General features: G+C 36.0%; 3 gene segments (V, D, J or C); all 3 read right to left on the reverse strand.

Moving 5' to 3' along the window:
• On the reverse strand, positions 1 to 531 carry LOC130237934 (T cell receptor alpha variable 14/delta variable 4-like). The segment is given in 2 exon segments: positions 1 to 389; positions 492 to 531. Coding segments are annotated over 2 exon segments (429 nt in total).
• Positions 532 to 3,186: 2,655 nt separating this feature from the next.
• On the reverse strand, positions 3,187 to 6,455 carry LOC130237950 (T cell receptor alpha variable 38-1-like). The segment is given in 3 exon segments: positions 3,187 to 3,477; positions 5,974 to 6,284; positions 6,358 to 6,455. Coding segments are annotated over 3 exon segments (651 nt in total).
• Positions 6,456 to 10,481: 4,026 nt separating this feature from the next.
• Positions 10,482 to 10,958, reverse strand: LOC130237966 (T cell receptor alpha variable 18-like). The segment is given in 2 exon segments: positions 10,482 to 10,795; positions 10,892 to 10,958. Coding segments are annotated over 2 exon segments (354 nt in total).
• Positions 10,959 to 12,198: the final 1,240 nt, after the last annotated feature.

A 12,198-nucleotide genomic window follows, 5' to 3' on the forward strand; every position in this document is an offset into this window, starting at 1 on the left:
CTACAGCACATGGTTACACTTGTTTGATGCAAACTCACTGCTGTGCTTTAGGTTTTTGTTCAGTGTTTTTATGTTTCCTGTGACTGTGGGCCTCAGAGCACAGTAATACACAGCAGAGTCTGATACTGCAGCAGAGGAGAGCAGCAGATCCACACGCTTCAGTGCTTTTACAGCATTTGAAAACAGACGAAGATCAAGCTTAGAGCTGTTTGAATATTCAGTAAGCAGCAGTAAATACTCTGGTTTTGCTCCGGGATACTGACGATACCACAGGAGAGAGTCAACATTGCCAGTACTGGCTCTGTAATTACAAGATAGAGTCACATTTTGACCTTCAGCCACACGTTTATCTGAAGACAGGGGATGTATTTCATCAGAAAAAGACATTCCTGTAGAAAAGAAAAGAGTTGCTATTAATGAAGTGATAAATACAAAGCTTCACATGTTTGTTCTTTTCTTCTTTTAAAGTTGATTGACTGAATATCTCTTACCCATGTAAAGCTGTATTATAATGCAGGTGAAGAGAAACATGTTGTCTTCATAGAGTCAGTGATGCAGAAACAGTGTTTGACTGAACTCTTTCACTCTCAGCAGTGTGAATAAACTCCACCCACTGCTCCACTCATTATTCTAGATCAGTGTGAAACAAGCTCATGTCAGAAACGGCACACTTTACAGCTCTGAGTTCTTGTCAGAATGTTATTATGTTTGAGTCACTGTGGGCCTCAGAGCACAGTAATACACATCAGAGTCTGAAACTCGCAGATCCTGGATCAGCAGAGGAACTGTTCTTAATGTAGAATTCAGTTTTGCTGAAAATCTCTTGTTAAACTCAGGCTCAATAGTTCCTTCACTAAATGAAAATATATTCAGGATGAATGTTGGGGATCTGTTTGGCAGCTGTTTGTACCAGAAGAGATAAACATCTGCATTTGTAGAAGTAGTAGTGTAATTACACATTAAAGTGATTTGATCTCCTTCATTTTCAGTCTTTTCTCTTGTAGGCTGTTCAACTTTGTCTTGCGCCCTGCACACTGGAGGAAAAAATACAAATAAATGACTTATAAATCTAATGTAACAAACTCCCACATAAACAAATATAGCAGTGTAAATGATTCACTTTCTTACCAAAGTCCTGTGTTGTGAACAAAAGCATCATAATAATCAGTTTTTCCATTTTGATTCTAATGTAATGAATGTCTTTGTCTTTTCTGTAGCTCTGTTTCCTCTCTTCTGTTCCTCTATTCTTGATATTCGAACTCTGTTTACATGCTCTCACACTTTGAAGGATGCTGCCCCCTTGTGGTGATGATGAAAGGTTGTATTTTTCAAGCATTTTCAACCCAAGTCACTCACAAACATGAAACAATCAGAGACCATCAATCAAAGCTACTGTATAACACAGATAGTACACGTCACATAATATTCAAAAATGTGTGCAAATGCCAGAGTTGTATCTCATTGATGTGCTTTTCGAGAAGGTGCGTTGTCAGACTCTTAACATAACATTAGTTAATTATTTTAGTATACAATAGTGCAAAATTGTAATATTATGACTTTTTTTGTTATTATTTTGTTTGGCGTTAATATTTAAAGGTGTGAAAGGTCACTGTCTTCAGAAACAATTAGTAGAAAGTATCTTCACATCCTGATGTCAATCATTAAATGAAGTGGTTCAACTATATTTATTTTTACTGTATTTTAATGTAAAGGGTGTAGCAGGGCTCAACAACAAGGACTGCCCGATGGCCCGGGGCCAGTGTGCGGGACCCTCGGGAGAGTAGACAGAATTGTTAGTGGCCCAATCGGGCATGTGCTGCCTTGTCACAAAATTTTAGTTTAGCTGCGAGTCCTGCGACTGTCAATTGCGTGCAAACAGGGTGCTTTCACACCTAGACATTTGTTTTGGAACCTGTCTTGTTTGCTCAGTTAGCGTGATTCATTTGGCATATGTGAATCCCGCAATCGCACTCAGATCTGCACCAAAACAATCAGTCCAAGATCGATTGTAATGAGAAAGCAAGGCTATATCACAGTGTATTATGGTTGTGTTAAAGCCACATATACAGTATACGGCTATATGAAGAGAATTATGAGTAGGGTGGAATGTCATTCCTACTGCCAAATGTGCGTTTCATGGCTAAAGCAGGTCGCGCACCGGAAGCGCCGCTCGGCGCCACGACACGGCGCACACATGACAGTTAAAAGTATCACACACCAGACGCGGACATTCGCATGATATTTAACATGAAACTAATCAGATGGTGCTCTGTGGCGCGACAGAGAAATTAACAGTGTCCTGAGTCATGGCTGGGCGCTGCGGACAGCCGCCGACTTGCGGCGCCGGTGTGTGTACCCTGATAGAAACCCTGTTTAGAATTCTGAAATGTATGGTGCTGCGTGGCGCTACGCGGCGCTTCCGGTGTGCGACCTGCTTTATACGAAAGTGAAATATTAGCGAGAGCTGTTTATGAGAGCAAGACAATTTCTTCCATCATGGCAAATGTGGTGCAGATGCTAAAATCTACCTTTACGCATGCGTCGTAAATGGCAAGTGTAAACGAATTGGATATGGGTCACAATTAAAAGAACATGTAAACAGACTGGCTAAAAGATATAGGCAACAAATCAGAATTGGGCATCAAAACCTGACAGCGTAACCGTGACCTTAATGGCTGGTTTAAAGATGGAGTTTAGACTGAAAAGGACAGGTAAACAACAACAACCTACCTAATAAATGTACTGTCAAATGTTCTCTCTGGTGAATGTTACATGATGTATTGTAGTGATGTTGTGATGCAGGCAATTATGCATTCAGGAGGTGTGACTTTGGATGGCGATTTGCAGGGTTGGACATAGGCTTTCAGTGCCATCTGGCTAACGTTAGTATTTTCCAAGATCTTAACCTCTATTGTAGGCTAGGCTATAATATCTACAGTATAACACTAGGCACATTAGTGGTGATTATGTAATGCAAATTCTTTATAACAAATGTCTGGATAAAGACACCCTGCATCTATAGAGATTGACAGTTTGTTGCCATGAAAAAAAAAGTTCAGCAACATTCAGACAAATAACATCAGTTAAAGTGTAAAAGGGAGAAAGGTAGAATTCAAAACTACACTTGGTTATATTTCTAAGCTTGTGAATGCTTACACAGGGTTTTTGTGTGAGTGTTGAGTGTGTTTAAGTCACTGTGGGCCTCAGAGCACAGTAATACACCGCAGAGTCTGATACTCGCAAATCCTGGATCAGCAGAGGAGCTGAAGTTGAAGATGTGTTCAGTCTTGCATTAAATCTCTTCTTGAACTCGTTGTCTTTGCTTTCAAAAGTAGACAGCATGTACTTGGGGAACCCATTTACTTTTTGCTGGTACCAGAAGAGCGTTGGTATTGGGTCAGTGCTTGTATACGAGCAACTGATGAATAAATCGGTGCCTTCAACAGCAGTTTCAACTCTCTTCTGGTGAACGGCATCCTTACATTTACACACTGAAATTTAGAGAAACCATTTACCTGTTTAATTAATTCAATCATTCATTCATTCTCAAATTAAAATGGCAGAAAATATATATATAATCTGCTTACCCAAGAAATATGATACAAACAGCACCAAATAATTTTGCCAGTGTGTCATCATATTGTTAAATTTTGAGCTGAATTGAACTGAATCTAGAACAGCAACTTTATCTTCCCTGATACTTCTGTCTCTCTTTGCTAGAGTTACTCAACACATTTATACACAGCTGGAGGAGGAGACTGACTTTACCACACTATCTGACTGAAAGGTTTATTCATACTTGATTTTGAGACGTAAGGGGATAGTTCACCCAAAAATAAATTATCCTTATTATTTGCTCACTCTCAATTGGTTTGGAACACTTATGAATTCCTTCCTTCTGTTGAACTCGAGACTAGATATTCAGAGTGACGTTGGAAAAAAGCATTCATATTAACTCTCATTTATGTAATAAATAAACGAGTTAAGAATCAAAAGACACGTGAAAGAGAAACCATATTAGAGTTCTTAAAGTGACAGCGCGCAATATTCCTGCTGTCGACTGTTTTTATCATTATTAATCAAACAACTAAAGGAGAAAATCCCTCACTGCTCTTGATTGAAGGACTTTCGTAGCAATTTTTTTCTTACAGTGAAGATGCTTAAAGCACAGTTTGCTTCATATTTTTATTCTGTTGTATTTATTTCCCTTTCCTTGTTTACAGGGAGAAAAATAACTGTGTATATATATATATACAGCTGAAGTCAGAATTATTAGCCCTCCTCAATTATTAGCGACCCTTTTCCCCCCAATTTCTGTTTCACGGAAAAATGTTTTTTTTAACCCATTTCTAAGCATAGTAATTTTAACAACTCATTTTTAATAACTGATTTCTTTTATCGTTGCGTTGATGACGCTATATTTATTTATTTATATATATATATATATATATATATATATATATATATATATATATATATATATATATATATATATATATATATATATATATATATATATATATATGTATATATATATATATATATATATATATATATATATATATTTATATTTATATATATATATATATATATATATATATATATATATGTATATATATATATATATTTATATTTATATATATATATATATATATATATATATATATATATATATATATATATATATAATTTTGACTTCATCTGTATATCGTTTTGAATAATCGTGATTCATGTAAAAATAATCGTGATTCCCATAATCGAGCAGCCCTAAAACACATACACAAACAATACCTCTCTGCATTATAAAGAGCAAACCATATTACTGGCATGAAACTAGCTGGTATGTAAGCCATGCAGTTTCCAAAAATTACCAATAAACGTCTGTTACTGGTACTCTGCTGGCTGATTTGCTTGTTAGTTTGTATTGTGTAGTATTTACCATGATATGTGTTTTTCTGTCATTTCAAAACACCACTTTATTCTCACTTTGTGACACTTATTCAGTTAAAGTGTTAGTGGGACAGTACAGTAGGCTATGTGTGTGTGTCAAATATTTTGGTGAATTACATTTGTTTGGGTTGGTTATATATTTGAAAGAAAGAGAAAATATTCACTTAAGCGATGATGAGGGTTCAACGAGGGAATGTTTTCCATCCCATTATATCACGTTTATTAAATAATCGGTCAGTAGTATTAGTTCAAAGACGTTAAAGACAAGCAAAACAGATTAAAACTATCGTTTTAAAGCTGAATGTGACTCTTTATACGCATCAGCTGCAGACCAGAAGTTCTTAGCATCCTCCTTGCTCATAAACGCAAAGCAAATGGGTAATTTTGCATTCTAAGAAAAAGGTGTATAGTACAAACAAAAATAGTATGTACAGTATGTCAAAGACGAAAACAAAAATTTTGGGGTGAACTTTCCCTTTTAAGTGTCAGTGTTGCAGAATATTTAGCATTACGTTTCAGCATTCTCTTATGTATCACTTATTTATTTAGAAGTGCAGATTTAACATTGCAGATGAACATACAAATTATATAAACATACGTTATGTGAGTTTTCTAATACTGTCCATTTAAGTAGTACAATACAACAAATATATTCTATTTTTCTGTATTTAATAACCTATTATAAAATCAACATAAACCTTTCTAAGCTCTCTCACTTCAGTGAAACAAGATAACTGAGAAATATCTAATGATTTATTTGCATCTACACAACTGTAAACAAACTGATTTCATTGAAGAAATAAAGATTGAGACCAACTGGAGTGTGAGTAAATCACAGTATTGTTTTTAGTTTTGCACGAACAAGACAATGTTTAAGAAAAGATGATTGTCAAATTCTGTTCACATTGTGATTAAACTGTTCTCTGTTTTGCTGATTTTTATTTGGTGTTTGTGAAGTATGGTAACAGGAATGGTTTTCAGTAGATCTTGTTTTTGTGTGAGAGTGAAGGGTTTTGTCGTCACTGTGGGCCTCAGAGCACAGTAATACACAGCAGAGTCTGACACTCGCAGATCCTGGATCAGCAGAGGAACAGATTTTAATGCTGAATTCAGTGTTGCTGAAAATCTCCCTTTAAATTCATCCTCAGTAGTTCCTTCACCAATGGTAAATTCACTCAGGATGAAAGTCGGTGGTCTGTTCGGCAGTTGTTTGTACCAGAACAGATAAGCATTTGTGAAAGTTGTAGAGTAATTGCACTGTAGATGAACTGAATCTGCTTCATTTGCAGCCATTTGTCCTGAAGGTTGTTCAACATTGTCTGATGCCCGGCACACTGGAGAAATACATTTCCTCATTAGTATAGTATCTCAAACAAAGAATACAGTGTAAAAAAATTATGTACATACCCAAAACATGAACAGTGAAGAAAATAGCAAGTTTGACCAATTTCTGCATTGTCACATCAACATATGAAGGAGGAATATTTTAACAGCAGTGTTTTCTTCTGACTGTATAGTCTCAGTTTGGCTTTATAGTTTCAGATTCTTATTAAAGTCCCGCCTTGTGAAGATTTTGTGGAATGATGCCTCCTTGTGGTGGGTTTGAACAGATTTAGCTGAACTGAAATATTTAAATTAAAATGTCTTTACTATTTAAATTCAGTTCACCCTATTCACAGTGTGAAATTAATATTCCTGGACTAAGGTCTATGTTGATCCTGGAACAACATTTCAGTAAGCCAATCAGATTTAAGGAAAATGTTTAGAGTTTATGTTACAGTTTAGGTTTACAGTTACACAGTAAAATAATTAATGGCAAAGACAGCAAATATTTATATGTTGCTGTAACTTATTTTAATATTCAATTTAACATAAAATTTCAGTTATAAAAAGTTTAATATATTTATATTTTAGTCAGTTTGATTGATATACTGTAAATTGAGATGACTAGAAAAGTTCATTTGATTCAACTAAAAGATTTAGGGCAGCAAGTTATGTTCTTCTATATCATTGTTATTTAACTATTAATTCACTCTTATTTTGAAAATAATTTAAAGTTAGGTTTAGGGGTATAGATTAGATATAGATTTCATTTTTGAACGGGTAGAACATGAGACTGATTCCTGTGACGCTCCAGAGACAGACGAGTCTTCGCTGAGGCCAGCTTCCAGCCTCCTCCACTGAGACTGCAGCTCTACACAAGACGTTTGGCCAGCGGAGAAATTAAAATGGTCGTGCCCAACTGAGCCTGGTTTCTCTCAAGGTTTTTTTTCTTCACTTTCGCCATTAGTGAAGTTTTTTTTTTTCCTCTCCGCTGGCTTGCATGGTTCGGGAACTGTAGAGCTGCGCATCGTTGGATTTGCCCTTCAATATTTGGACTCTCAGTAGTGATTATTAAACCACACTGAACTGAACTTAAACACTACAAACTGAACTACACTGTTCCTATTTACCGTGACCTTTTATGTGAAGCTGCTTTGACACAATCTACATTGTATAAGCGCTATACAAATAAAGGTGAATTGAATTGAATTCTGATGTCGATCAGGACAATATTAAAAAGCCAGGAAAAAACTCCCAAAAATGCACACAATGGATGTCTGTACCTACAGATGTCTGCAAACTGAATTTGCAAAGTCTATGATACCTCCAGGCTCTTATAACTTAAAAAAATTAAAATTAAAACAGTACAAAAAAATTAATGTTCACTTTTTATTTGTATTTAGCCTTTACAAACAAGAAATGTAAAATATACTATCAAATAAATCAAACTCTCAAACTCTCTCAAAGCTTATTAACAAACATATTTCCATTTAAACTAGAATAGGCTGATTATTCATATAAACAACAACCAATCTCCTTTAGCCAAAGGCAATTTACCATTGGTGAATTATTAAGGAAAAAATAAAATAAAATGAATAAAGAGTGAGCAACAACAAAAACATACTGCTCTGGTAGGAACATTGTGGAATGTTCATGACACCCTATGACAGGCTCCAGGGGTTTCTGGCAAGAAATACAAGCTGGTCTACACTATCTGGCTTCAATGATGCCGTTTTACATGTGACAATGTTGCCACCTGTACTAAAAACTCTCTCAGGGGGGAGCTTGTGGCCTTAATGCACAAGTAATATTGTGCCAGTTGGATTACTCTGGGAAAGTTCTTTTGATAGACTTTCCACCAATCCAAAGGGTTTGAGTCATTGTCAGCAACTAGAGAAATAAGGTAGTTCCTGAGCTCCCTCTCAACTGTTTGCTGTGCACTCAAGCCTTCTATGTTAGTAGTAGTAGTGAGCCTGTTTGCAAAAAAAACTAGCCAGAAATCAAAACTATGCCACTAGGCCAACTATTTATTAATTCTCTTCCAGAAGGAGGTGCTGTTTCCCGAATTTTCCTGGCAACATTTGAACACAAAGTAGCTTGGTGATCATAAATTACTTTTTAAGGAATTATAGGAAAAATGCAATGAAATTTCTGAATACAATGTGTTTCCTTTTAGACATGATCAGAAAATCGCAGTGCTCATATTTATTTAACGAAGTCAAAAGCGTTCTATTTGAAGCAACCAGCGCTGATATTATGGCGAGCAAACATGAACCGTGTATAACTTAACAATGGCAGAGTTCAGTCGATGCCTGAAGCATTGTAGTCTTGTCCATCCATTCAACTCAGCGGCTTTGATGATATTGGTCACGCTATCTGTGGTTATGCAAACCTGGTGCTCCTCGCTGAGTCCCCAGGAGGCGAGCGCATCTACAAAGCCAGCTGCAATTGCTTCGCCTGTGTCATCCTCTAGAAAGTAGACCGTCTGGAGGCATAAGCTGACAAGATTCCAATCTTTGTCAATAAAGTGGACTGTCAGGCTCAAATACGGTTCTGAGGTTCGACTAGACCAGAGGTCAGCTGTGGTCGCAAAATACGACACTGACTTAAGTTGCTCCTCCATCCTGTTCCTAACTTCACCATAAAGTGCAGGTATAGCCGTGCGTGAAAAATATTTTCGAGCTCGAATCGGGGGTCAATGACTGACATCATTTTCCTGAAGCCCACGCCATCCACCATACTAAATGGCTTCATGTTTTTAGCCAAGAAGTTTGTAACAGCCCTAGTAATGTCTTTATGACGTTTGGAATGTTTGTCGTAAGGTTGGAATGCGGCTATCTGTGTTTGCTTCATCATTGCCTTCTCTTCTAACACAACTGGTTTCGGGGAGGCGGGTGGGGGTGAAGGTGATGCGACAGTTTGGCTTAAACTTTTATGGTGCCTTATCTTCTGACTCTCAATATGTTCTATCGGGTGGAACTGCTTTAAATGGTGGAACAGATTTGAAGTGTTCCCGCTGCTAGTTAGCACCACTCTCCGGCACATTTTGCAAAGCACCGAAACCTGAAGTTTATCGGAACTTAAAAAGCCGAACCTCTTCCACACCACTGAATTAGTTTTTCCTCTCTTATCAACTATTTTGTCTGCAATCTTACTTATGGAAGCTTCTTCCTTCACATCTTTATTCAGGGCACTCATTTTGTAACTAAAACTTTCTGCGACTGAGCATAACCAACTGCTGCTGAGCTCTGGCAGCGTGTCTGTGATGTACGTCATCACGCAAGTGACACCATGCTCTTTTTGACGGCTGAGCACTGACCGTCATTCAGTGATGATTGATAATGTAAAAATATGAAATATTAACGCAGTATTAATACGCAAATGTATATCGAAATATCGGAAATGGGTTTAAAACTCATATCACCATTATTGAAAAGAAATCTATCGCGATAAAAAGATATTGAATTATTGTGCAGCCCTAGGCCCACATGGAATTTGTGCCCATTTTTAGCCCATCATTGCATTTATTTATTTACGTGTGTAAATGTGTGTGAATTTATATTGTCAGTTTTTTTAAATAAATTTCAGTAATATTGACTAATATGAAAATGTTCATATGATTTATTTACAGTACATGTTGGTAAAGTAATATTTTCTGTTTTTTGTAGATAAAAGATTTACTTTGTTTAACAAATATGTGGATCTGATTTGCATTGTAATAATTAACGTTAAATAAAAGTTAAAAAGTTATTATTATTAAAAAGGTATTAATTCCTTTATTTTAGTTTTGAGTAATGATTTTCCTAAATCATTCCGCATAAATCCGCAAATTTTTTACAAAATTCTGCACAGAAATAGCAAAAATGTCTGCAGATTCTGTCTGGCCCTACTGATTAGCAAGTAAAATCACATTTATTGGAAGACTTTGACTTCAAAAGTTTAAAAAGTCTGAAAAGAGTTCAATCGAGACATTAATTGCAGAGGAGATATCAAATAGTTAGGTTTGGTAAAATCTAGCTGGTTGAGATGCAGTTTAGGAAGTATTCTTCTGTTGTTTAATTTCCTTTTCATTACTCTTTCAGTAACCATACCCAGGTGTTTCCTCAAGTGAAATTATATTTGTGAATTATAGATTGTGGGTTTGATGTGGTTTGACATCAAGTGAAACATTTATTAGAGTTTTTGTATGGCTTCTCACATACTTTGTATCACTGGGCTCTTACTCTTAGAGCACAATAATAGAGAGCTGAATCTGTCAGAGTTACACCGCTAATAGTGAATTCAGTGGATGAGTCTGATGTGCTCGACTGAAACCGACGATCAACTGGATTTCCACTTGTAGAAGCTGATTTTGCAGGTCTAAATACTAAATACTGAGGTTCTCCATTAAGATGCTGTCTGTACCAGTAAAGATAAACATAACTGCTGCTTGTATCATATGAGCAGCTGAGGGTCACAGTCTCCTCTTCCTTTACAGTAAGAGCTTCTTTATTTGGCCTAATCTGGTCTGCAGTCATCACACCTGAAACAAAGAAATATTATTTCTCATTGTTTTACACAAAATGACCTCAGCATATCTCATTAACCCCACTGTGATGAATCAAGAGTGCTATTGTACCTGGAGTCAGAATTAAAATGAGCATCAGTTGTTTCTCCATGTCTACAGGTCAGATCAGGTGTGTGTAAAGATGTTCTCTAAGCACTTGATCTGTGTAACTGTGAGTCTCTGCAGCTTCACAAACACACACTGAACTTCCTGCTTTGTGTAATGAAACTATCAACAATCCTCGTTTCTGCTCCGCCATCAGAGGACAGCTTTTGCAACTGCAAGAAAAATACAAATGTGAATGACAAATAAACTAATGACATTCGCGGCGCTATGATATCATTTTTTGATCTAAGTACAAGGTGTCCGCGGGGTCTTAAAATATACGTGTCTTAAATAAAAAAAAAATAGGCTTTAATTTATCTATGTGCATGTAAAGCTTTAAAACATATAACAAAGTATTTTTTAAAGAAAGTTTTTGACACATTATTCAAAGCATGTACCTAAGAAATAACTAAATTGAAATTTTAATGGGGCGAGTAAAATATAAGAAATATAATGAAATATTTGCATTTACATTGCCTTGTGTTAGTCTGAAATTTAGTTCATAATGATCTTGAAAAAGTCTTAAATTTAACTTAGTGAGACCTGCAGAAACCCTGAACTAGTAGGCCTATAGAGAGAACAGAAGTATTAAGCTACATTAGTATTACTATTACATTAGTATATACACTGTATATAGTTAGTAATATGTAGTATTAAATAGTTAGCTTCAGTGTGAGAAAGTTGAGTTGTGACCTGACATGTGTTCTTATGATTTAATATCATGTGACTGATTTAAAGTTCAGATGTTTATTCCAGAAACAGGAAATAGAGTATAACATTTGTTTTAAGATGTTGTATGATTCTGTGATTATACCACTAATAGACTACAGAGGGAGTTTTGAAACTATTGTGCCCTGTTTTTGTGTGAGTGTTGAGTGTGTTTGAGTTACTGTGGGCTGCAAAGCACAGTAATACACAGCAGAATCAGACAGTGCAGATCCTGGATCAGCAGAGGAACCGTTCTTAATGTTTTATCCAGTGTTGCGTGAAATCTCTCTTTAAATTCATCCTCAGTAGTTCCTTTACCAACTGTAAATGCACTCAGCATGAATGTTGGCGATCTGTTTGGTAGTTGTTTGTACCAGAAGAGATAAGCATTTGTAGTCGTGACAGAATAATTGCATAACAGAGTAACTGGCTCTCCTTTATTTGCAGTCATTTCTCTTGAAGGCTGTTCAACTCTGTCCTGTCCTCTGCACACTGAAAAATATGTCTATTTACATACAAATCATATTATTATAAACATTTATTAAAGAGTAAATGATGATCTTTCT

Source organism: Danio aesculapii, chromosome 2 (assembly GCF_903798145.1).
Source record: "Danio aesculapii chromosome 2, fDanAes4.1, whole genome shotgun sequence".
NCBI classification, from domain to species: domain Eukaryota; kingdom Metazoa; phylum Chordata; class Actinopteri; order Cypriniformes; family Danionidae; genus Danio; species Danio aesculapii.